This window comes from Chelonia mydas, chromosome 3 (genome assembly GCF_015237465.2).
Source record: "Chelonia mydas isolate rCheMyd1 chromosome 3, rCheMyd1.pri.v2, whole genome shotgun sequence".
Lineage (NCBI taxonomy): Eukaryota > Metazoa > Chordata > Testudines > Cheloniidae > Chelonia > Chelonia mydas.
This window is the reverse complement of record NC_057851.1, coordinates 71,076,291-71,103,649: the sequence shown is the minus strand read 5'-3', so window position 1 is coordinate 71,103,649 and position 27,359 is coordinate 71,076,291. Positions and strand designations below refer to the sequence as shown.

The 27,359-nt window shown below is 39.0% G+C and overlaps 1 protein-coding gene across 6 annotated transcripts in view; it reads right to left on the bottom strand.

Annotated features, from left to right (window-relative positions):
- The window catches only part of KLHL32 (kelch like family member 32), a 207,072-nt gene that overhangs the window by 65,706 nt on the left and 114,007 nt on the right, over positions 1-27,359 (bottom strand). For 5 of the 6 annotated variants that reach the window (XR_006289499.1, XR_006289498.1, XR_006289497.1 and 2 more), the window contains exon 6: positions 1,219-1,434. Coding sequence is in view for 2 of the 6 variants with exons in the window: in XM_043542675.1 (XP_043398610.1) it covers positions 1,219-1,434 (216 nt within the window). In the remaining 4 variants the exon portion in view is untranslated. Of the gene's footprint in view, positions 1-1,218; positions 1,435-27,359 lie in introns of those variants that run through there. The other variant, XM_043542677.1, reaches the window with a different exon arrangement.

Below are 27,359 nucleotides of genomic sequence, written 5' to 3'. Positions count from 1 at the left end.
GTGGGGAGAACGCCTGCCATACCACACTGACCAGTGCCAGCATGCTATTTAATGCAGCTTGGCTTTCTGCAGCATCTCTCCTCTCTAAGATATCTCAAAGCACTTTGAGAAGCACTTTCATCTTCCAGTGAAGTGATAATGAAAGCAAATGGGCCAGTCAGCAATACCCCCACAACCTCACTCATCAAAACTGCTTTACCAAGCAAGGGAATGAGGGCTAGCACTCCAGAGTATCCCCTCCTCCTTTATAAAAGAGTACAGCATCAGGGGATCTCTCAAAGATGAGTAGGCGGGAGTCCAAGTTTATATTTCAATTTTAATGGAAATAGCATCTTTGGAAAAGACTGCATATTCTACCCTCAAAATCTGAGAAATAAATCTGTGCGGTAGCCACTAGAATGAAGGATTAAACTTTATCTCCACTCTGCCTTGGTAGTTTGAAGAAGTTTGTTTTTATATAGCACTGCTCATCTGCAGATCTCAAAACAGCTCACAAAGTAAGGTAAGTATCATACCCCTCATTTCACAGATGGGGAAACCAAGGCACAGAGCGATAAAGTGACTTACACAACATCACCCAGCAGATAAGGAGCTTATTAAGAGAGCCATGAATAACGCTCAGGTCTTCTGACTGCTTCTCCCTTCCATTAACCTGAAGGTATCTCCCTTTTTATAAGATAAAAAGTATTTTCCAAAACAGATATATTTAACAATTTTTTCCTACCTTGCCCTGCCTTTCTCCCATATTGCGTGATAGCAAACAAGAAACAAACAGCAGTGTTCCTGTAATTAATATTACAGGTGTTTACTTCCATTATATTCTGAAGCTCCCATTTTCACAGATTTACGGTAGGATTGTTTCCCAGATTATTTTTTATATATATTTTTGTAGCAAAACATATTAAAAGGCATGTGGCTGTGTGTTTCTTTAGCATTAAAAGCTATTAAATCATATTCCATATTATACCACAATGTTGTAATTTTTTCCTGTTAACATACTAGGCCACACAAGTCAAACAACAAAAAGTCTTCTTCCAGATTAACTAATTGTATTAGAACAGAGCAGATCCTGTATTAACATCAAATCTAGTTTGCCCCCTTTTGTTTCCCTGAGCCTTTAATCATTTTAGTGTCACCAGCACGTGCTCAAGGGCTCCAGAACAAAAGTTTTCCCTGGTTTTATACAGTGTCACACATTACACCAACCGATTTGCTTACCTGCCAGATTTGCTCTTCGCTAAGAGAAGTGAGTCGGTCGCTCTTCAGGACCTCTTGAAGGAGACAGTATGGGAGAGCCAGGACTTCCTCCGGGTGACTCTTCAACAGCTCAGAGAGGTGTTTAACTAAGAAGTCAACCACTGCTTTCTCCAGCAAAGTGAGGTTAAAGAGGTCAGCGAGCTTATACAGGTCCAAGTAATTAAAGCTATTTAATTCCTGGGTGAGTAAAGCAAAACAAAAAATGTGTCTCAGAAAAAAAGGCAAAAGAGAAATAGGGGAAAATGTGACTTCAGATTGAGGATCATGGTCTGGCACACGTGTGGAAAAAAAAGCGTGAGCAAATGCTGCAATTGCATGTGCAAATCGGACAATTGTGAATGATAGAGGGCATTCAGAAATCATGTGTGTTGAAATTGCCTGATTTATGCATGCATCTGCAGCAACTGTAAGACATGAAGTTGTATGTGGACCAATAAATAAACCAAAGTGTTTCATAGTGTATTACAAGAGCTGGCAGAATTCAACACATAGATTTTTTAAAAAAATCTTTCCATTAATTAAAAAGCTTTGTTACAGAACAATTGTTTGCTCATTATTTATTGTTATTTCATCTGCCTTGAAAAGAGAACTGCAAGCACTTTCATAAATAGGATTTCTAGTTTCACCGAGTACTTCTGTTTTCTATGCTGAAATTATGTTTCAATTTACAGATATACCATCAGTGAATTAAAACAGATTTGCCTTCACCTCCTGCACCAACAGTATCCTGATTTGCCGCTTCTTCGTCTAGAAGCAGAAAAATGAACACTGACAAAAGCTGAGCTAAACCAAAGCAAAAGTACTTTCTACCCAGATATCAACAGATCCTACATTTAAAGGCACACATTTTCAGCCTGGCATATCGCTGCAATTACTACAATCTGGGCAATTTACATAATTTTAGATCTCATGCTTTTCAAGATCAAGATCATGTCTTCATCTATGTTAGGAGAGCACCTAGTAACTGGGCACTACCACTAACTAAGTAAAAAAATCTAGAAAATAAACAAAAAAGTAACTAGTCACTAGGTCTATAAAGGTCTAACAGAACCCAGTCACTATCCAACTTTATTTAATGTTTAACAGGGTCTGGGATTAGGTGTAGAGAGACCTCAGCCTGCTTAGAACATGGCAAACGCACCATTAAAAATCCTTTGAACCTTTCATTAAAGATACAGAAAAGAAGGAAAAACAGTTAAAGCATCTGAAATGTAAAATATTAAACAAGTCTTTCATTTTAACATTTTGTGTTCCCTTTAGCTGTACAGTTTTTAGAAGGAAAACCTCCTCGTTCCACAGTATCTTAGAGAGCATTAAAGATGGTAATAACTGTCCTTTTGGGCAAAAGAAAAGAAGCTGGCTGAGATGGGCTAAAGCGGTTGTTTTTCCTGTTGTCTTTAAGATCCAAAACTGACCTTTTGAGGAAAAGAAAATAAGTTAGTTGAGATGAGCTGGAGCTGCTGTTGTTAAAGTCCAATCCCATTTCATCGAAGATGCAGTTTGGAATTCAGCTGGAGCTGATAGAACAATCCAGATGACATCACCAACCCTCTCTGGCCTGAGCTGGTAAGGACACCCCTCAAGATTAAGCCAAAGAAGGTCTGGGTCCCTGGAGATAGTGGGGATGGCGGCCATGACAGTGAAGCTTGGTCCAGTAGCCTCCGTCTATTCTTTCTTTACCCCCAAAATCTCAGTCTTTAAAAAGCCACAAAGAGTATGGTGGGTGAAGTAACCCATCCCCTCATTATTTTGTCCAACAATTAGGCTTACTATCCAACACGCCAATTTTGGTTCATTAACTTCCGGCTCTACATCATCATACTAATTTCAACAGTTTTTGGATTATATCAACATGGACTTTTGCGTTTAGAGTAATCCAGTTTCTCTGTCTGGTTTTCTTGCATTATCCCCATCAACATTTGTTATTATAGGTTATCATGACATGTTAAAACGTACATATTTTTGACAGTAAAGCTCTCAATTACAGTAAATTTGTAGGCACAATTATCATAACACTCCCTCACTCTCCTTCCCATCCTATTCTTACCCAGCTGAGAAATACAGGAATCAAAATTATACACAGTACCTCTAAATAATAATGGTCCAAATGGTCCTGCCCAGTGCACGATGTGGAGGAGAATAAGACAAACTCCTGGAATAAACACCTAAGGGCAAGGGAGAGTGAGCAGAGACTTCACCGAATCCTTCCCAACTCTGAGAAAGGCCACCTACAAAAACAGTGTGTTGCTGGCTCTTTGTGGGTTTTGGAGAATGACAGAGTCAGGGAGCAGTTGCTCTACAAGACTCACTTGCCTCTAAAACCTGTGGATATGCAGACAGAAATCCACATGGGAGTTAATGCTGTCTGTTGTAGCATTAACTCCCCTCCCAAAGCTTCTATTCCATACACAGAAGGGACTAATCATGTAAGAGAGACAATGATAGTACATCTCCTCAATGAGCTATGGAAAGAGGAGGCTAGAAAGCATCACAAAGGATCATGCAGAGCGGTAGAGGACCTAGAATCCTGGGATTTGCCCACAGCTCCTTGGGTTAAACAGTGATTCCTGCATTCTCAGTGTGGCCATACACCTCAGCTTCCTAAGGACAGCATAGCAGAAACTCCACAAATTATATTATATAGAGCAGGGTCAACAAGAACAAATATATATTATTTGAGACATCAGAGTGCAAAGGACCCTAAACAAAATTCATATACTTTTATCTGCTTTTCTCTGTTTTTTCTCTTTGTTCCTGTTTTTTTCTCCCCCTCTCCTACTCCCTGGTCTTCTCCCAAAATTTACTGCTCTGTTCCCAGCTACCAGCCCCCTCATTGTCCCACACTTTATGCGAAGACTACAAGAACTCTTGTCAGTTTCACTTTGCTGCTTAGTTAGCACAGGAAGCAGAGCAGAAAAGAGGAAAAGACTAAATTACCTGAATTACACTTGGCTGCTCTGCTGGATGGACTGGCAGAGCCAAATGAAACTGACAAGAGATCTTGTAAATGTCAATTTGCTGCTCTGCTGGCACATGGAGTGGAGCACAAGGAAGATGGGAAAGGGAGAAGAGAATCTCCAGAAGGTTCTGGGTGCTACCCATGGGATAAGGTCTGCTTTGTCAGTGAATTCAATGGTTTTCTATTGATTGATGGTAGAACTGCTACTCCAGGATGACCAAATTCCTTGTGGGACTCCCATTGAAATATGGACCCCCCTGCATATCCTCCAGCTTGTATTGAAGGCAAATTCTATTTAAGGTGCTACATTCTTTACAGAATCTCTTCCTTATTTTTTAAAGAATCAGGAGCTGAGGTTTATGCATATTCACAATAAGCACTCAGGGCTTGATCTAGTCTCAAGGGCCACACATTTTCTGGTAGATCGAAGGATGCCCCCTCCTCTCCATAACGAGACAGGTAAGGTGAGGACAAATCCTTCCCCACTACCGAAGGCTAGGACAGGAATTCTGCAAGTTGAAACTCCTGGCATTTCTTGTTTCCTACATGAAAAGATTTTGCTCACAATCATGGGGAAACAGGGCAAGGGTTGACAGTTTTTTGCACTCCTGCTCCCCAAATCAACTCATATACTCATTAAAATAGGCAATGGGATTACAGAAAATCTTTGGATTTTACAGTAAAAAAATTCCATTATCAATTAAATATTTGGATTTTTAATGTAATTTCATAGAAAAATTTAATCTTGATATAAATTTCGTTTGACAGATTTATGGGATGTTATTTTATTACTAATTAATAAAGAACTTGACAAAAACATTTTAGAAACTACAATGGTCATCACTGAAAATATCCGTATTTGTTAGCAAGTTATCACAGTGTGGTATCTCAGGTCTGGCAGCTATTCCCTATTCTAGGCATTATAGGTTGTCATTTCTCAGATATCAACTGCTGGCAATTGCTGACCTACAGTGAGTACTAGGAGTTCTGTTTCCATTTATTTTTTAAAAATGACCTGTACTTATATAAAAATCTTGTAAATATTTAGTCATTCTTGGTTCTCTTTAAAATGTAGAGATGAATAGAATGAAAACTTGCATTCCAAAGACAGTATTGACAACCATACATGTTCAGAAATCATAAGCCAGTTCCCCAAAATCATGAGATTTTAAAAAAAACAAACCCCAACATTTGGGGTTGTTTTTATTTGCTTTCCGGTTTTGAACATGGAGGGTTAACATTTATAAACTTTTGCCTGCAACCATAAAGGGTTAAAAAAATTACTTTTGCTTTTTAAATGAAATCTGACATGCACATATAATCAGATGACTTCAGGAGCAGGGGCTTAAAGAAAATGCTAAAAGCACAAAAGTTGTGCTAAAATTGAGAGAGTTGGCAACATAACAAAGGGCATGTCTATACTGCAATACAAAACTGGCTCAAAATTGCAGAGTAGACATTTGGGCTTGGGCTGGAGCCCAGACTCTGAAACCCACAAGGTCTAAACTCCTAGTTTTTTGCCCCACAGCACAAGACCCATGAGTCTGATGGGGGAAGGGATATGTCTACAAGGCAATTAAATACCGGTGGCTGGCCTGTGCCAGGTGACTCCGGCTCATGGAGCTTGGACTGAGGGCGTATTTAACTGCAATATAGATGTCTGGGCCTGGACTGCAGCCTGAGCTCTGAGACCCTCTTACCTTGCAGGATCCTAAATCCCAAGCTCCAACACAAGCCTGAACATCTACACCGCAAAAGCCCTGCAGCCCGTATCTGAGTCAGCTGGCACAGGCCAGCCACCAGTTTTTAATTGCAATGTTGACATACCCTGGGTCAATTGGCCCAGGCCAGCCCTGGCTGGGATTTAGGCCCTGATCCTGTAAACACTTAAATATGTGATGAATTTCAAGCACATGAATTACCCAACAGAAAACGCGGTTTCTACTTTTTAGGTTTTTATATGGTCACCTCTTACCACGATAGTTGATTTAAAAGGGAGAGAAGTAAGATTATAAAGCCACAGCTTGGGAACCAATGGCAATTTGGTACAGGAGCTGTCTAGGCTGATGGAGGTTAAGAACCTGGATTCTATGCGAGACACATTTGCTATATGTGCCAGCTCTGGGATATGCATCTCCGCAGATCACAGATAGTACTGTAGGCCCCATTCCACCTCGTCTGTGAGACTGGCATCCCTATGCATTGAGGCAAGGAAACAAGCAACGTATGTCTAATGAGCTTTGCAGAGTTTTGCACTTGCAACCTTGTTTAGTCGACTTTGCTGCAGAAAGGGATGTTCTGAGCCACTGCAACGGGGTTTTCCCTGGCTGATGGAATGTCAAAAAGAAATGTAAGAGACATGAACTTAAATAAACTGAGTTCTTCATTTTTGGAGGTCAGCAATAAGGAGAATAAGATCCAGGCCTTGTGACCTGAAGATTAACTTTCCACCAAAGAAAGATGAGCCTGATCGAATACCCAACAGAGTCAATGGAAAGTCTCTTACTGATTTCAGTGGGTTTTGAAATAGACTCCAGGTGCAGAAGGTGCAGCCTTCTGGACCTTATATATCATGAGTAATGCTGGTCGGGATATTATTTATTTGCTGAAAAGGGCAACTTGATGGCATTTCTCTGTCTGAAACATAATTTTTGAATGCCGATCAATTCCAAAATTTCAGGGAATGTTGTAGGAATGTTGTAATAAGGCAGAACCTTACTGATTTTGCTGAAAATAGGAAAAGGAAAATGGGGTACACACGGAGTCCCTTGTATCTGGGATAGCAGAATCATAACCTTAAACAGCTCTGTAACTATCTACTGATCAAAGAACCGGTTTGATGGCAGACATTAACACCTTCCGGCATAACAATACTCCCATCTCAGCCCATAGTTCCAATACAGTTTAAAATGATGACACCCTGTATGACTTATCTCCCGGACAGAAAGAAAAGAAATAAGAATGGTGGGAGCACAGGAGCAATAGGGGTTCACGTAGAGCTGCTGGCAAGGTATGGGGGAGGGTTGCAGGGAGTCCCTGAAATAGAGGGAGAGGGTGGCACAATGGGAATTTGTTTTGGGGGGAGGGGGGTTGAGAATGGAGGAATGCAATTGAATTTTTGTGGTGAAATTTCCATTTTGTCCAAAAGGCATTTTCCATGGGAGGAGGGGGAAAAAGTTTCAATGGAAAATTTTGAACCAGCTATAGCAAAGAGTCATCATCCCTAGACTGAGCATAAACGGAGGGGTTCAACAACTTGTAGATACTGATCAGAATATTTTTTAAATTTTTTTTACTGCTGGGGTTCAGCAGAATGCTGACTCTTCCTCAATATAGGTCAGCTTGACACAGAAGCTGAAATTAATCACCTTCCGGGGGGGTTGATAGTTTAGAAGGCTATCAATATATTTAAAAAGATTGGGCCTCTAAACAGAAATACTCACGTTTGACTCTAGAAGGTCAGATTTGGCCTTTAGCTTTGAACTTCACAACCATGGAAGCTGGTTTATCAGCTTTCTCAAAAGAAAATCATCCAATTGTCATAGCAATCATTTGCTCAAATCAAAATTATACCGATATTGCACATTGCTATCCTGCTAAGGACAAAAGTGTCATGCTGAGATTGTGAGATGTATATTACTGATCAGATAATCCATCTCCCAATCCGTGATAAGGCTTTAATAACCATATGACTATGTCAGAGTACAGAAGCCTCTTGCCAAAGTTTCATTTTTTTTGGTATCAGAATATATCTATCTATATATGTATGTGTATACACACAGAGAGAGACAGACACATATATATATATATATATAGTGAAACAGAATCACAATCAATACATCTGCTTCCTCTGAATACATTTCCAAACTAAATGAAAACCTTCAGATTAACAAATCAACGAAGTGTGCATTCTCTGAAATGGGCTACCCATTCAATTCTGTTGGGATTAGGCATAAGCTAGTCCTGACTGTATTTGCCTATAATGGGTTTTGTTTGATTTACAATTAAATGACAAGTTACTGTTTTGAAATAGCAATAACATAAGTTTAAAAGACTTATTTCTAAAAATAAATATTATATATTTGTATTACAGAATACTGTCCTCTAGTACTATTCATTAAAATGACATTTCTAATAAAAAGTATTTAACACATAATTGAAAGCATCAGGCATAAATAAATTATATAAAAAGAATGTACATTGTACAAAGGATAAAGGTGTTATGTCTTTTTATGGAGAGCTGAAAAACAAACTAAAAGAGAGCACATGAAGAATTAAAGAAGAGTGGTAGGGAAAGAAAGAGACCCAATGTTTTGCTAATGTGATCTATGTTGCTTTGCTAACCCACATTCAGACTAACAGTATATAGTTCTTATTACTGAGTTACAGTATAAATAGCTGGTATATTCCATAGCGAACATGAACCTCATTAAATAAATTAGTCAAAATGTTAATCAATGTCTACCTCCAAAATGAACTTGTGTATCTGGTCCTATACATTCAGCTCACTGTACTTTACTGAAGAGGGTGACTGTTTTTTTTTTTTTCTAAACTGCTCTTTTTAGTAGTGAGTGAATCCATCATTCCATGTTAAGCATCTTACTGGGCTTCTATGTTATTTATATCAACTTTTTGGCTACCAAAGCAATTGAATAATGAGCTCACATTTAAAATCTTAAGTTTAGGGGGAATACAAGAAAATCAATTTTTCAGACAAATATGTCCTAATAGAAAGACAATATTAAATATTTACAGTAGACTACGATACTAACAGCATTTTAATAGAGGGATACAGAAGAGAGTCAAACAGGAGAAAGAACATTTAGAAATATTCTATTTAAATTTATTTCAAATCGATCTTTATTTAATTTATAGTTTTAAGAATAATTGTATTGTGCAAGCCACAGAAGAGGATATAAGTAACAGATTGATAAATTAGAGTTAATCATAGCCAAGTGCACGCTAGAGTACAATATACTTCTAGTCCTGTGCTCTGCTTTATAAGTAGCAAAAAAATCACAAGGAGAACTAAGGGGAGAGACTGCATTTCTTTATGACCTTATTTGAAAGATAAACTCCTTGGGGAAATACAATTTATTCAGATTATCAAGACCCTGCTGTGCAAATCTACAGTCTGGGAGCACACTACAGAGATCAAAAAATATTTACTTTATTCTGTTGGGTATAAAATCTTTTAATGAATGCATAATTACAGAAAAAGTGTATACAGCTTTAGAAATTCCATTGCTGAGCCAAGCCATTAATATCCAAGGCATCATACCCAGTTGTGACTCCACCTGCTTCCTATTTGGATTACAACACAGTTATAAATCAAGGTATTATGTGACTACCCATATTAGTACCACAGAAACGGATAGCTTTGTATTATTTCCCCTCTGCAAAAAGAGATGACAATCAATGCCTGAAAGTAAAAACGTGTCTTCTAAAAGTGTAAGCCCTTAAGGACAAGGGCCCTGTCTTCATAATTCTTTGAACAGCCCCTAGCACAATGGACTCTTGATCCTGATGGGGCATCTGGGCACTATGGTAATATAAATGTTAAGTAAAATAAAACAAATAATATATAATAATAAATAAAATAATAATTATAAGAAGAAGAAGAAGGAGATGATGATGAATGGTTAAAGGTAATTCTGGTATAAGTCAAAATAGAAATAACATAAATATGCTATTTAAAACTTAATGAGAAATCTGTAACAAGGCAAAAATACATTAGGTACTGTATTACAGTGAAAAATCTAGTGGATAGTTTCTCTTTTTTAAATTAAATAATTACAGAAGAGGAGCCAAATTCTGCCATTTCACACACACTGCATTATTATTAACTAAAGCTCTGATCCAACAAAGACTTACTCATGTGCTTAACTTTAATGAGATCATTCAAGCTTGAAATCCATAGTAGTACTTACAAACTTAAAGTTAAGCATGTGCAAAAATCTTTACAAGACTGGGGCTTTGGGCCTCATTCTGAAACTCTTGCTCATATTGAGTATCTGAGTAGTCCCACTCATGCATGGAAGTAATTTTTGCAGAATCAGGGTCACATTGAGATAGTAAGGGCAGAATTTGATAGGGGGGAGGGTTCATATTTTGCCCCCCCCCATATATAATAGCATAGACAAAGACATAGATTTTTTTTTCATAAGTAGATGAATGGTAACTGATCACTGGCTGAATGTAGACACATATCCTCGTAGACTTAAGGAACACTATCAATTTTATTTTCTTTTCATTGACTAATTTTACAAAATTCAATTTATTGGTAGAACATGCTTTCCATAGCATATCCTAATTTTTTTTAATTCCTATTTTTAAAAAAAGTGTAAAGTTAATCTGCTTCACTGCTGATGTTCTAAAGGATGTTTTTAGTTAAGCCAAAGATCAGCAACATCAAACAGGCTCAGGCCCACTCAATTCCCTCCTACTCTATTTTCTTTCACACTGTGTCTGCTGCCTTTTCAGTTTCAGCTTTGTTGCAGCTGTTGCTAGTAAACACTCTCTTGCGGAGCAGGGGGGAAAGAGGGTCTGTGATCTCCGCAAGGACAGGGTATGAAAGTGATGTTATAATCTTAGTCCACAAAACTGAAAATGCAACTGACCACCAACAAAACAGTGAAACTGACTATACACAAAGTGCCACCAAATGTACAAGGTCAACTAACTGGAGAAAAAAAACCAAAAGAATAACTCTTTCTTTCTCAGGTACAATAATATGGTTACTTGTAACAACAATAGGTGTTATGGTTGGTATGGCAACACCCATTTTTTCATGTTCTCTGTGTGTGTATATATATCTTCCTACTGTATTTTCCACTGCATGCATCCGATGAAGTGGGTTTTAGCCCACGAAAGCTTATGCCCAAATAAATTTGTTAGTCTCTAAGGTGCCACAAGTACTCCTCGTTCTTTCTGCTGATACAGACTAAACACGGCTACCACTCTGAAACCTGTCAACAATAAGTGTGTACATTTTCAAGATGAAAGTGTCTGTCCCTTCAAATGATCATGACTACAGAGATATCCGTTCATTTCTGTTGTATATTACATACATCTATTTCTGAAAAATAATACGAATGCAACATTAAGATGGCATAGTTCAACATTTTAGTACATCACAAAATAGAAAAACAAAGGTTGTACAGCAATGTTAAAGTAGCCACAAGATATTTATGCAGTGTTTTCAATAGCTGTTTACATTTCTTGAACGTTATCTCCAAAGTGAGTTGGGCTGTCCTGGGAATCCCACATGTGGCTGGCAAAAACCTCCTCAGTCGGCAGGTTTCACATAACAGAGGCAAGGTTAGCATTACTTTGCACAAGGAAAATCCTGTGGGATCAAAGTGAGTGCTACAGCAGAGGCCACCTCTTCCATTGCCCGCCCCTTCTCTCACACTCAGTCCCAGGCTCTTGAAATCACCAAACCCAAAGAGAGTGTTTCTGGAGATTTAAAGACCTTAAAGATTTTACGACACTCGGAGAGTCTCCCTCCTCTCTGTGGATGCATCATGTGGGATGATTTGGTCCCTATTCCTTACCCTGGCAAGTATTATTTACTGGCCTTAAATACTTTTTTGTTTGTTTGTTTTTTTACTTCTGTTGCCTGGAAGAGCCAACACAGTGATGGGAGAGAGCTGAATCCTATTCTGGCTCATTTAGCATCAACAATCTTGTTAGCTGACTTCCAGTTACAGCATCTTTATTACTAGTGTCAAAGCCAGAGAGAACAAATTTTGACTTTCAGATCCCAAGCTGACTTTACAGGGCTGGCAGTTAGAAAAAACATTTACCACCCATAAAATGAAGAATTTTGATAGAAGCCTCTGAAGAGTCAATAAATATGGAATGCCATAAAACCATATTTTCAGTCACTTTGTAGAATATAACAATTGAGGTGCAGAATGTCTGGGGAATTTTGCTCCTCTGTGAGACACAGTAGGAGAGCCTGTGCCTGTCAAGCAGGGCAAAATGAATCTGAGATGTTACAAATGGGCATGGGGACTTACTAGGATCAGTTTTAAAATATGCCATGTGCTCTGAAATGATTTTTCAGTTGCTTATATCCTCTTTTGCAGCTTTTCAGTTAACAGCGCAGCAAAGACCCTAGTACACATGCAAAACTTAAAATGTCAGTTGTTTTTGCAGGAATTGTGTCTAAAAAATATGGTTAGATTTATTTATTTATTTGAAAATTTCCCCCCTTCTTGGAAATAAAAAATAACTGAAGAAAGTGTCCTTAATTTTTTGAGAGAAGAAATTAACTTTAAACTGAGATCATGCACAGAAAGTTTCAGCTCAAGAGGAAAGATTCATCAGCAATTTGTGTGTGTTTATATAATACTATTTGGAGTCTTTACTACCAACTGATAGCACAATCTAATATTAGGGTCCCCTTACACTTCCCATTATAAGACCGCATTTCAGTTGCTTATATTTTTTCCAAAATTTAACCACCTAGCCTGAATTTTTCCAGTCTCCCAGGTTGATATTTTCTTTAATTTCAGCCAAAACAGTTGGGTGTTACTGAGACTGATGCTAGGGAAAAATACACTGTTTTGCCAATGTTAAAAAATTCTAGCAGCCATTTCTTTGAGAAGTTCTACCTCCCTCATATTTTGAAGGAAGAATTCAAAATTTAGCAGGTGGGTGGGCCTTCGCGTCAGCAGCTCACAAGGTTGAACTGTGGGAGTCCTATTGTAAAATAGCAAGTCGGGGCTTGAAGCTACATGGTGCTGAGTGCCATCAGCTCTCATTGAAGTTCATGGGTTATGAAGAAATTGAGCACCTGTCAGGATCTGGCCCTAAATGAATGAACAATAAAAAAGCAAGGATAATAAGTCACAGAATGCACTCTGTTAATTCATTTGGGTAACTATATATCTATTTAGGAACCCATGTGGCCCCCACCACTGTGGTATCTGAGCACCACACAGTCATTGATGGATTTTATCCTGACAACAGAAATTAGGCTAGGCATAACAGGTATACTTTTTAAAAGACTAGAGTTGGTTGAAAATGGGATTTCTTTCACAAAAATTTGAGTGAAAAATTAGTCCCTTTTTGTCACAATATTTATGAACTATTTTGTTGAAATTTCAAAATTTGGAATATTTCAACTATCTCTAAAACCCTTACCAATGTCTTGATACAGTGGAAGGCTGGGATAGATTACATGTATTTTTAAAGAGGGTGGGACTAATACAACGTGACCCTCGTCATTTCTCTGTTCACTTGCTTATATTTTTAATACCTTTTCTACAGCCTTCATTTGTTCGTTCGTCTACTGAGTCTGTAAATTCTGGTCGGGGCTGGATAATCTTATCTGTTTGTACAGCACATTGCCCAGTGGAACCCTGGTCCTTTCCGGGGCCGCTGTGCACTGCCACAGTACACACGGTAAATAATTATGATAATCTAATGTTCAGAGGAGCATGCACCACATATTTATATACATACACCCCAATCCAGTAATTAAACCTCCACTCAACTCCGTGAACAGATTGCTCCTGCTCCCAGCAGAAATAATTTGTGCAGGTATTGTGGAGGCTGGAGTGCCAGAACAGAAAAACACATTAATACTGCTTTTGAAGTGTGTACTGTGGGCCCAAGCCTCCTAGCCCTTCATACACAGAACTCCTTTTGAAGCCAATAGGAGTTTCATGAAAAAAGTGTTTTCAGGACAGACTACATATGTATGTATTTGGGGTAGCTACAACACTTGACTCACACTGGGCAGAAGTGTTTAGATATTATGATGGCGGGGATCTTATAAATACATAAATAGATTAGATAGGGTTCCAAGTAAATAAGGGGGGGATTTTCAAGGAAAGAATAGTTGTTAGACCCCTCATTGCCCTTAGTGACTTCGAAAATCTCCTCCCAAAATACTTTGTCCCATATTTTAGAAATTTAGTAAATAGCTTGTTACCACAGTCTCTCTGCTCCAAAGAATATATACAAATTACACACACACGCACATGCGCGCGCACACACACACACACACACAATATGTGGAGAGAATTCCATATGTTTTTCCCTTCTGCTTGAGACCTACCTACCTCCCTGTTCTTTGACATCAACAGTTTGAATGTCATAACTGTCAAGGTTCCTTCCCCACTCTAAACTCTAGGGTACAGATGTGGGGACCTGCATGAAAACCTCCTAAGCTTACTTTTACCAGCTTAGGTTAAAACTTCCCCAAGGTACAAACTATTTTACCTTTTGCCCTTGGACTTTCGCTGCCACCACCAAACGTCTAACACTGGTTACTGGGAACGAATCCGTTTGGAAACGTCCTTCCCCCCAAAATCCTCCCAAATCTTACACCCCCTTTCCTGGGGAAGGTTTGATAAAAATCCTCACCAATTTGCATTGGTGACCACAGACCCAAAGCCTTGGATCATAAGAACAATGAAAAAGCATTCAGTTTCTTAAAAGAAGAACTTTAATAGAAGAAAAAGTAAAAAGAATCACCTCTGTAAAATCAGGATGGTAAATACCTTACAGGGTAATTAGATTCAAAACATAGAGAATCCCTCTAGGCAAAACCTTAAGTTACAAAAAGACTCAAAAACAGGAGTATCCATTCCATTCAGCACAGCTTATTTTCTCAGCCATTTAAAGAAATCAGAATCTAACGCATATTTAGGTAGATTACTTATTAAGTTCTAAGACTCCATTCCTGTTCTGTCTCCGGCAAAAGCATCACACAGACTGAGAGAGAGGCTTTGTTTCTCCCTTCCTCCAGCTTTTGAAAGTATCTTGTCTCCTCATTGGTCATTTTGGTCAGGTGCCAGCGAGGTTATCCCAGCTTCTTAACCCTTTACAGGTGAAAGGGTTTTTCCTCTGGCCAGGAGGGATTTTAAAGGTGTTTACCCTTCCCTTTATATTTATGACAGTAACCAAATGCAAAATGTGCCAATTTAGAAATATTTAGGTTAAGAGCAGACTTAGCTCTACAAAACAGAGCAGAGGTACACATCTTTCCACATCCAAGGCCACATGTACTCCACAGCAAACTAGACCTAAATTCTGTGACAAGGTCCATAGGTTCTGCAACACTCTGGTGCAGCAGATGGGAAATTCTGCAGCAGCTTTACACTTCATTCAAATTAATAAGCAAGGTTTTGAATTAATTAGATATGAAAATGGGGGACAGCCAGGGCTTTGGGTATCTGGGCGGCACAGGAGACCGTTTTGGATTGTGGGATAAACACATTTGCTGGCTGTTTCTGCTAAAATACTCTGTAATGAAATAGTTAATATTGATATTTAAATTGTCATCTTTAAATCTGAGAATTAGAAACCCATTAAGATGAATGGGGACAGTTTACACATCACAGAGCTATTGTTCCACATTGGTTGAAGACTCAGGAAGAGCAGACAGCATAGGTTTACATTTTGTTCTGGTTTTCAAGTTTTCTTCACTACCAGGCTAGATAGAAACTTTTTTTTTTTTAAAGTAGAAGCTTACATTCTGGAACACAGATCTGATGCAAGAAAAGGTGTCCCAAGGCAAATTCTATTCCTATGTAATTGTGGACAGTACATGGGACTGTCTATGTCTATACATACTACAAATGATGGATTGTAATAAGACACTGTGACATTTACCGTTACTAATGCAGGGCCAGAGAAAATGGTCAGCATTGGCCTTTCTAGTTAAGAGTTTTTCCTCTTCTTCTTGCCCATGAAATTAAATGTTTTAATGTAGACCACACATTGTTTAGTATATGTTTACAATGAAATTTCAAAACTGGACATTTATTTTTGGGTCTCTTTTTTTGCACTTACTTTTGAACATTTTGGCCTTAGTATTTTGTCATTTTTATTTATAAAGCACCCCCTTTCCTTTAACCACTTATGGCATTGCAGAGTTAAAAAAATAACAAACAGCAACAATTAAAGCATCAGAAAATACATTATATAATGCAAAGGCACCAAATACACAAGGGGTTCAAGTTTAGATTCCAGACCTCTTTGATCCAAACCAAAATCCCTAAATCCAAATATCCCCAAATGTTAAAGTGTTTAAATCCTGATCGAGTTTTGTGTGGTTTGGGTCCATTTCTGCAATTCAATAATCCTCTCTATTAACTAGATTGTGAACGCAGCATAAGATGCAAAAGGCTGTTTTTAATGTCTGTCTTATACTGGGCCAAACATTCTGTATAGTCCTGCATTTGTGCAACTGTTTCAAGGATGCAGTTGCCACTTATTTTTCAGGAAATATTCTTGACAAAGATTCCGTTCCTGCTCCACCTTTGAAATCTCCTAATTGAGCACAATAATAATTTTACTTCAAAAAATACAAAAGAATATAGGATACAAAGCTTAGTCATCTACTTCATAACGGAAAAAAATAAGAATTTATCTTTCTGTTTTAACCAGTTTAGTGTAAAGAAATGAAACAGGGGACAATAAACAAACATCTGATACTTCAGAGATAAAATTTGACTCCAACTCATTCATTAGCTTCTTCAGGCCCACATTCCCTTCAAGTTCCTAGGTTTACAAATGATTTATAGTAACTATTTTGGTAGCTTTTCCATACTAGTAAAGACTGTAAAACCAAAGTCCTTTAATTTTTCAGAAATATCTTTGCTACAATGTCCAATAATAACTGGACAAATTATTTCTATAAAAAGAAACAAATAAAATGTCCCTCTGTTTCTTTACAGGAGGTAAAAAGCTCCATAGATCTAGTACTTGTATTCCTGTTCTCTCACATTACAGCAGTAAGTCTCCTCTTTCAGGTCACGTCTTCCACATAAAAGTGCTAAACTAATGCCGCTTAATGACAAATTAATGTCCATGAATAAAAAATACACCTCTAATAGCATAGAGTAATTTGCCATTACAATATCATCATTGGACATGCCCCTGGTTTAATATGATGTATTTAATTCATAACTTAATGAGTGATATATAAAAAGAGAGAGATGAACCCTGCAATTACATTTATGTGAGTCTGTCACCTTATTTGTAAAACCTTAGAGTCATTTACATTCAAATTAGAACAAATGAGTGATTTCACAAAGTGCAGTGATAAATGACCATTACTGCACAAGATAGAACTGTATATCCTATGAAAACATTAACAGTTTCCTATTATTTGTTAAAAATTACAATGCATATTGCCCAGCATTGTGTGAATAATGACTTTTTTACTGATTAGGTCAGAAGACTAATATGGAACAAAATAAATAATTTTTCTTTTCATTTTTTCTGATTTTTGCTTTAATTCATCCACTCAACAGTGATGGACTCACACTGCCACCTGCTGCCAAGAAGTGGGTACTGACAGCACCTGCTTGGATATTTTAAAATAAGTTCAGTCATTTACCATCTCAGGGGTTGTCTTTTTTTGTCACACAACCAAATGATTTTTCCTATCAGATCAATGCACCTGGATGTACATTGTGAGATTGGCTGGTAAATGGATACTATGTAATTATAAGAAACATGATTTGCACGTGTATGTGTAATTGCCTCTTTTGGTGAGGAGAATGTAACAGCTAAAAACATGGGAAAAATATGTGCTGTGAAACCTTGGTGTTGGTCAGATGGTGATAAAAGCAAAAAAGAATTGTACATGATGACTCTAAACATTCAGGGCCTCAATTCAGTCCAGATTTTCACCCACATAAAGACCCATGAAGTATCCCAAAGGCAGAAATCTTTCAAGGGGTGGCTGTGGTTAGAAGGAGAATGTGGCAAGGGTAGTCAGAGCAGCATTAATTCAGTGTATTTCCTCTTATCAAATCATAGGCACAAACCAAAATTGTTCCCTCTTCCTGACAGAAACCTCTGAGGGAAGGCAGTGACAATAACATTGTTAGCCCTCCCACTTGGGGCACGGGAGGCCTGACAGTGCAGGGAAGAGTAAATTGAATGTCCCTGCACCACTCAGGTGAATCTGAGTTACATCCTGGTGGGTGGGGGTTAATGCTCTTGGGGTAGTTTGTCTACCACCATGAGCACCTCATGTGGGTAACTGGTAGTGCGATAACACATTGCGATAAAAACAGGACTCTGATCATATGGATATGTCATAGTCCTTTTTCTCACTGCTAGCAGTTGAAAAAAGGAAGGGGAAGTGAGGTGAGTGGAAGGGGGACACAATATCATCAGTCTTCCCCTAGTCTCCCAGTTTAAGTACTTAGCTGCATAGCCAGAGAGACAGCAGACCTTACTTCCTAATGCTGTCTTTGGGCTGCTTGTTCTACCCTGGTGAATGAGGTTTCCTGCTGGTAGCCCTTCCACTCAATCACTGACAGAACTTGATACTCTTTTCAGAATTGCTGGTTCAGCACAACAGCCACTGGTTGCATAATGGGGAGAACAAGGGAACTATAAACTGCGTTGTTATTTTTTCCTGCATACATTTGATATATTCTTGACATTGGAAAGGGTCACCCATTCCCTTCACTGGAGAAAGCTGGTGAGCTTAGCTTTGATGGTGATGGCTCTTTTATACAGCATCACTTTGTAATATACATGTATTTTTTAAAAACTCAGTCATACTAAATACTTCTTGGTTGCTTGGTGACCTTCAGATTTTTTTTCCAGGAGTTTAATTTGCTCTATATGAAAAACCCAGGAGCTAAATTCCCAAGTGAGTTTGGGCTGCTAGCAATACAGAGGTGATGCTCTCAATCTCTGGTGTAAGAATTAATATCTCTTTTTAGGAGTGTATCTTAGTGTAGGTTGGGAGTGTGCTATTGGAACAACTCCAGATGGAGGGGGTGGGATAAGGGAGATTTAATACCTTATCAGACTCTGGCCCTGAGTAACAAGATGAACCAAAAAAAACCCCTCTTTTACACCAGCAGATTTCATTGTAGCCCTTTCCATTTGAAAAAAAAAATAGAAAATATATCATTTTAAAATATATAAATAAATGTAAATAGTTGAGAGTCAGTAGAAGGAAATGGACAGGTCACTTGTAAGATGCTCATACTCCATGGTAACAAATTTGGTATAAACACCTAGAGAGACCAATGAGAGAGATAAACATTACATGCTCTTTCCTGGGGCTGGTCTACACTACCGTGGTAAAATCAATCTAACTTAAGCAAATTCAGTTACATGAATAACGTAACTGGAGTCGACGTAGTTAGATCCACTTACTGTGGTGGCTAAACTGCGCTGTGTCGACGGGAGAGTATCTCCCGTTGACTTCCCTTAAACTTCTCGGGGAGGTGGAGTACACAAATTGATGGGAGAGTGCTCTCCCATTGATTTAGCTGGTCTTCACCAGACCCACTAAATCGACACTAACTGCATCAATTGCAGCAGTGCTGATCTACTAGTTAGTGTAGACATGCCCTTGGACAATTCCAAGCAGTTAAAACCAAAAGTAAATTTTGGCATCAGGTTTTACCTTCTTAGAGGGGAATATATCAAAAATTCCAACAATCAAGGAAGCATGAATGGCAATCACGGCCACCGCCTGTGACTAGAACTTCTGCCCTTCCTGGATATAAAAAGAGCAGAAAACACTTGGGATCCCTACCTATAAGGATGGTCAATACCTCCTCAGATGAGGAGAATGAATCACATGTGCTAAAACATGCAACAGTCCAAATTACTGTCCAAGGTCTAACTTCCCTTCTCTACCACGGTAATCAAAAGCTAGCAAAAAGAGTTCCAATGCCACCTTTTATTTGCCAGTAGCTTGATTGCCATCAGTCAGGCTTTTGCTTCCGTATGGTACAGAGACAGCATTTCTCTCCCAGTATATCGTCAAGATAAATATATCCATATTCATCCTGCTGAATGTTTCTGCAGCAGCTGATTGTGGTGATTACCCAATATTCCTGACCTGCCTCCTAGGCAAATGGTAATACTGTGAAATGACTTTTATCATGTGCTTCCTCTGAGACTGAAACTAGAGGGTTGTTTTGGGTAATAATTATTCCACCTCCAAAGTCCAGATCTGCAGAGTTCCACAAGGCTCTCTCCTCTTCCCCATATTATTTAACATTTATATGAAGCCACTGGGAGAGCTAGTGAGACAACACAGGCTGAAGTGCCACAGAACGGAGAGGTCACCTAGCTCTACATCCCCCATGTGTCATCTCTCAGCTTTATCAATGCGTGGTTGAAATAAACACCTGGATGACGAGCAGTTGGCTAAAGCTGAACTGAGGCAAGACTAGGTTGATGCCGATAAGAAGAGCTGAAGAACTTGTTGTCTTCTCAATAAGCATTCCCCACCATTAAGGACACGTGCCCTCATGTTGTTCAAACAGTTTGCAGCTTGGAAGTTGTCTTGGTCTCCTCACTCCCATTAGAGACCCAAATAGTCATGGCAGAAAAAAACAACAACTTCCATCTACAACTGGCTGCAAGACTGAACCCCATCTTCTCAGACATAGACCTAGCCACAGTGAGCATTTGTGGCCTCCAGACTTCATTATTGCAGTTTATACCTAAGAATGAATCCACACATCTGATGAGATATTAAACAGATGCAACATGTTTAATCAGTTTAGCAACAAAGTGAGCACGTCACCCAGTACTCTATTCTCTGCAGTGAATTCCCATTGAATACAGAGTCCAGTTTAAGATCTGTGTCCAGATATTCAAAGCCCTCTGTGATGTTTCCCTTAGCTACTCCAAAGCTATAGCCTCCTATTTCAGCTATTTTCCACTGGGACCAGGAAGGCTGGGATTTTCAAAGAAACCTATGAGATTTAGCACCCAAATCCCATTGAATTTCCTTGGGAAATCGCAGCCAAAACTGTCAACCAGTTTGGGCTGGGTGAGAAGCAAAGACTTGTGAGTCCAGGAGACAGAAATCTCACAGGATCGGGATCTAGACTATGGAGAGCATTCCCACAAGAGATAAAAGTGAGCACGGACTTCACCATCTTCAGGTCTAAATACAAAGCTCATCTCTTCAACTTAGCAAATTACTGAGGGAAAGCGATCTCTCACAGACAGAAGCAACAATACGAACTATAAACTAATCAGACTATTTGGAAGACTATATCTTCCAAAGGCTGGGATGGCTGGGAGATATTTCTATTGTTATTTAATTTTTTAAATACTTAGGAAGTAATCAGATATTACAATGATGGGGGTCGCAAGCACCTAGATAGATTAGAAAATAGAACAGTGTTCTGGAAAGAAAAGAAAAAATTGTAGGGCACTTGCAGAAAAAGGTCTGTTGAAGGGGAATCTGAGGCAGTGCAATATACAAGACTGATGAGTAGAGAGGCTTTTAAACTAAGAGCTGGGTGAAAGCCTACAGGTGTGGTGAAACACGTGGTTCAGACAGACAGACACATCCCTTAGGAAAGTATTTATTAAAGAGGATACTCTATATCCCAGAAAAGAGGAGAGGACAGAAGTTGATAAAGTTCAGGTAGAAACTGAAGAGAAACAGTCCAACAAAAAATGAGTCCCATTCAGTTACATCACATGAAGGCAGGCAATTAAATATTGACAAATTTTATAAATGCTTGTATACAAATTCTAGAAGTCTGCTAAGATGGGTGAACTTGAGTGTCTGATATTAAATGAGGATATTGATATAATAAGCATCACAGAAACTTGGTGGAATTATGATAATCAATGAGACAAAATAATACCACGGTACAAAATATATAGGAATGACAGAATAGGTCGTGCTGGTGGGGGCGTGGGACTATCTGTGAAAGAAAGCATCGAGTCAAATATAGTTAAAATCTTAAATGAACCAAACTGTGCCATAGAATCTCTCTGGATAGAAATTCTATGCTTGAATAATAAGAGTATAGAAGTTGGAATTTATTACCAACCACGCAACCAAGATGGTGATGGTGATTGTGAAATGCTCAGAGAGATCTGAGAGGCTACAAAAACAGAACACCCCATAATAATGGGAGAGTTCAACTATCCCCACATTCACTGAGAACCTGTCACCTCAGGACAGCATGCAGAGATAAAAACTCACAAGGGAAAAAGCAAATCTTAATTTAATCCTAAATGTAGCATAGGAACTGAGCCAACAAGTGAATATTGTGGAATTGCTGAGAAATAGCAAGCATAACACAATTAAAATTAACATCCTTGTAGGGGGAAAATACCAAAGAAATACACCACAGGGGCATTTAACTTCAAAAAGAGGAACTACAAGTTAGGTTACCTAAATTGAAATGAAAAGGAACAGTCACTAGAGTGAAATGCCTGCATGCTGCATTGAAACAATTTAAAAACTCCAAAATAGAGGCCCCAACTAAATACTCCCCCCCCCCCCCAAAAAGTAAGACGACCCCCCCTCCCCCCCCCCAAAAAGCCACCATGGCAAAACAACAGAGTAAAAGAGGAGGTTAGAGGCAAAAGGGCATCCTTTAAACACTGGAAGTCAAATCCTCATGAGGAAATTAGAAAAGAGCATAAATTCTGGCAAGCCAAATGTAAACGTATAAATAGGCAGGTGAAAAAAGAATTTGAAGAGCAAATAGCAAAAAGGCGCAAAAACTAACAGCAAAATATTTGAGTACATCAGAACCAGGAAGCCCGCCAAACAATCACTGGGGCCACTAAAAGAAAAAGCACTCAAGGAAGAAAGGGCCATCGCATAGAAGCTAAATGAATTCTTTGCATTGGCCTTCAGTTCAGAGGATGTATGGGAGAGTCCCTCACCTGAGAGTTATTCTTTTTAGGTGACAAACCTGAGGAACTGTTCCAGATTGAGGTTTCAGTAGAGGAGGTTTTCCAACAAACTGATAAATTAAACAATAAAGAATCACCAGGATCAGATGGTATTCACCCAAGAGTTCTGATGGAACTCAAATGTGAATTGCAGAACTACTAACTATAGTATGTAACATATTGCTTAAATCAGCCTCTGTATCAGATGACTGAAAGATAGCTAATGTAATGCAGATTTTTTTTAAAAGGCTCCAGAGGTGATCCTGGCAATTACAGGCCATTAAGCCTAACTTCAGTACCAGGAAAATTCATTGAAATGATAGTAAAGAACAGATTTATGAGACAGGTAGATGAATACGATATATTGGGGAAGAGTCAACACGGCTTTTGTAAACTGAAATCATGCCTCACCAATCTATTAGGATTCTTTGAGGGTGTCAACAAGCGTGTGTACAAGGAAGACCCAGTCTATATTGTGTACTTGGACTTTCAGAAAGCCTTTCACAAGGTCCCTAACCAAAGACTCTTAAGCAAAGTTAGCAGTCATGTAATAAGAAGGAAGGTCCTCTCAAGGATCAGTAATTGGTTAAAAGATAGGAAACAAAGGGTAGGAAGTATATGGTCAGTTTTCACAATGGAGAGAGGTAAATAGTGGGGTCCCCCAAGAATCTGTGGTGGGACCTGTGCTGGTCAACATATTAATTAATGATCTAGAAAAGGAGGTGAACAGGAGGTGGCAAAATTTGCAGATGCAAAATTACTCCAGATAGTTAAGTCCAAAGCTTAAGCCACAAAACTGGATGACTGGGCAACAAAATGACAGATGAAATTCAGTGTTGATAAGTGCAAAGTAATGCACATTGGATAACATAATCCCAGATATATATACAAAATGATGGGGTCTAAATTAGCTGTTAGTTCTCAAGAAAGAGATCTTGGAGTCATTGTGGACAGGTCTCTGAAAACATGTGCTCAGTGTGCAGTGGCAGTTAAAATAGCTAACAGAGTATTAGGATAGAAAATGCCATGACATAAATGCATAATGCCACTATATAAATCGATGATACTCCCACCCCTTGAATACTGCATGCAGTTCTTTTTGCCCCATCTCAAAAAATATATTTAGAATTCTAAAAGGTACAGACCAGGGCAACAAAAATGATCGGGGTATGGAACAGCTTCCGTATGAGGAAAGATTCAAAAGACTGGGACTGTTCAGTTTAGAAAGAGATGACTAAGGGGCGGTATGATAGAGGTCTACAGTATCATGAATGGTGTCAAGAAAGTGAGTAGGGAAGTGTTATTTACCCCTTAACATAACACAAGAACCAGGAGTCACCGAATGAAATTAATAGGCAGCAGGTTTAAAACTAACATAAGGAAGTACTTCTTCACACCACTCATAGTCAACCTGTGGAACTCACTGTCAGGAGATGTTATGAAGGCTAAAAGTATAACTGGGTACAAAAAGAATTAGATAAGTTCATGGAAGACAGGTCTATCACTGGCTATTAGCCAATATGGTTAGGGACACAACCCCATGTACTGGGTGTCCCTAAACCTCTGATTGCCAGAAGCTGGGACTGGATGACAGGGGATGGATCACTAGATTATCTGCCCTGTTCTGTTCATTCCCTCTGAAGCATCTGGCACTGTCTACAGTGAGAAGACAGGATACTGGGCTTGTCTGGACCATTGGTCAGACCCAGTATGGCCATTCTTTTGTTCTTATCGATACAAAAGTCATGAGAACATGGAATTCTGGCCTTAAAACAAAGAACTTCCTTCATTTTTGCCTGAATCCTTTTTTTCCCATGTTAGGTAAAAATATAAATGTTATCATTTAAAACTATGTTCCCTTTAGACTTCTAAACTTAATTCATACTTCTTTCACAATCAATTATTGATCTTAAATTAGCAAAGATTTTTCCAGGTAAAAACAGGGAATCCACAATAGGAGTAAGAGAGGATTTGGTGGTAATATGTGAAATATAGAAATAGAAAAGTGCATTCAGTGAATCAGAAATATCATATAGCTTGATTCCATAGTGTCTGGATTTCTAAGATATGTCCATTACATAATTTTGAAGAACTGTCCCAGGGTCTTATGGTTATTCTGTTTCATATAACATTATCTTTCATCAGAAACTGGTATTAGTGATTTCATGCTCTTAACTTGTGTTTGTGATTCAAGCAATTTGTTATAGAAATCTTTGTGAGATTTATCAACAGATTCAATAACTTGTTCTAAGTTAGTCATTCTAAGAGAAATGGCATCTAATATATCTTGCAGAAAACGAATTGCAGTGAATCTGGGACCAAATTCTCCTCTCACTCACACTGGTCTTACACTGGTTTATCTCCACTGAGTGTTATGGAATTTCTCCTGGTTTTTATTATGCTCAAATAAATTTGTTAGTCTCTAAGGTGCCACAAGTCCTTCTTTTTATTTTTCTTTGTATCTCCAAAGAAAATTTGCTTCCATTGGGAGAAAACAATGGCCCAGTCTGATTCCCACTGAAATCAACAGAAAGACTCCCACTGACAACAATGGGACTTCAACTGGGCTCATATTCAGGCGGAAGGAATGGAGCCAGCGAGTTAATCTTGAATGCCTGTGTTGGCAAAAACTTAACAATATCTAGGGAGAAACAAGGAAAGCCATTATTAAAAACACCCTCAGGAAGGGTGTGCTGCATCCAGTTTCTAACCATCAGAGGAGTGAAGTTTTGGAATAGCCTTCCAAGGGAAGCAGTTAGGGCAAAAGACCTATCTGGCTTTAAGATTAAACTTGATAAGTTTATGGAGGAGATGGTATGATGGGATAATATCATTTTGGCAATTAATTGATTTTTAAATATTTATGGTAAATAGGCCCAATGGCCTGTGATGGGATGTTAGATGGGGTGGGAACTGAATTACAGTTACAGTAAATTCTTTCCTGGGTATCTGGCTGGTGAATCTTGCCCATATGCTCAGGGTTCAGCTGATCGCCGTATTTGGGGTCGGGAAGGAATTTTCCTCCAGGACAGATTGGAAGAGGCCCTGGAAATTTTTCGCCTTCCTCTGTAGCATGGGGCACGGGTCACTTGCTGGAGGATTCTCTGCTCCTTGAAGTCTTTAAACCATGATTTGAGGACTTCAGTAGCTCAGACACAGGTGAGGTTTATCACAGGAGTGGGTGGGTGAGATTCTGTGGCCTGCATTGTGCAGGAGGTCAGACTAGATGACCATTAAGGTCAGAAGGGACCATTATATCTATGAATCTATGAAAACCCAAAAATGACAGAAAATCCTAATAAGCAGAAACTCTGCATCAGCATCATACAGCAACAATAAACTAGATTCGTTCAATATAATGTATTAGGCTATGCTGAGCTAAAGCTCAATATCTCAACAATTCAAAACAAAAAGAAAGAAATCCAATCCCAAGGTAAACAGACAGTAATGCAGCATTCAGGGACCCGACAGCAACATTAGAAAAAGACAAGTGTGGGAAGGGATTATTCCACTCCCCATCCCTTACCATTTGCATCATAGTGAGTGGAGTCACACCTGGAGAGACTTCCTGGGTCCCACCTGCAGCAGTTTTTAAGGTGGCCTGGTTAACTAAGGCTCAGGTTTTTAAAGATATTTAGATCCTGCTATGCATTGCAAAGCCTAACAGATTCAGGAGCCTAAATCTCATTTTCAAAAGAGATTTAGGCATGTAGGAGCCTGAATCCCATTGACTGGTCAGCTCCCAGACTGCTGCGCTGGGCATCACAGCATGGGGAGTAGATGGCCAGCCCTCTGTGGAGAAAGAGGTGGTTAGGGACTATTTAGAAAAGCTGGATGTGCACAAGTCCATGGGGCCGGACGAGTTGCATCCGAGAGTGCTAAAAGAACTGGCGGCTGTGATTGCAGAGCCATTGGCCATTATCTTTGAAAACTCGTGGCGAACGGGGGAAGTCCCAGATGACTGGAAAAAGGCTAATGTAGTGCCAATCTTTAAAAAAGGGAAGAAGGAGGATCCTGGGAACTACAGGCCAGTCAGCCTCATCTCAGTCCCCGGAAAAATCATGGAGCAGGTCCTCAAAGAATCAATCCTGAAGCACTTACATGAGAGGAAAGTGATCAGGAACAGTCAGAATGGATTCACCAAGGGAAGGTCATGCCTGACTAATCTAATCGCCTTCTATGATGAGATTACTGGTTCTGTGGATGAAGGGAAAGCAGTGGATGTATTGTTTCTTGACTTTAGCAAAGGTTTTGACACGGTCTCCCACAGTATTCTTGTCAGCAAGTTAAAGAAGTATGGGCTGGATGAATGCACTATAAAGTGGGTAGAAAGTTGGCTAGATTGTCGGGCTCAACGGGTGGTGATCAATAGCTCCATGTCTTGTTGGCAGCCGGTGTCAAGTGAAGTGCCCCAGGGGTCGGTCCTGGGGCCGGTTTTGTTCAATATCTTCATAAATGATCTAGAGGATGGTGTGGATTG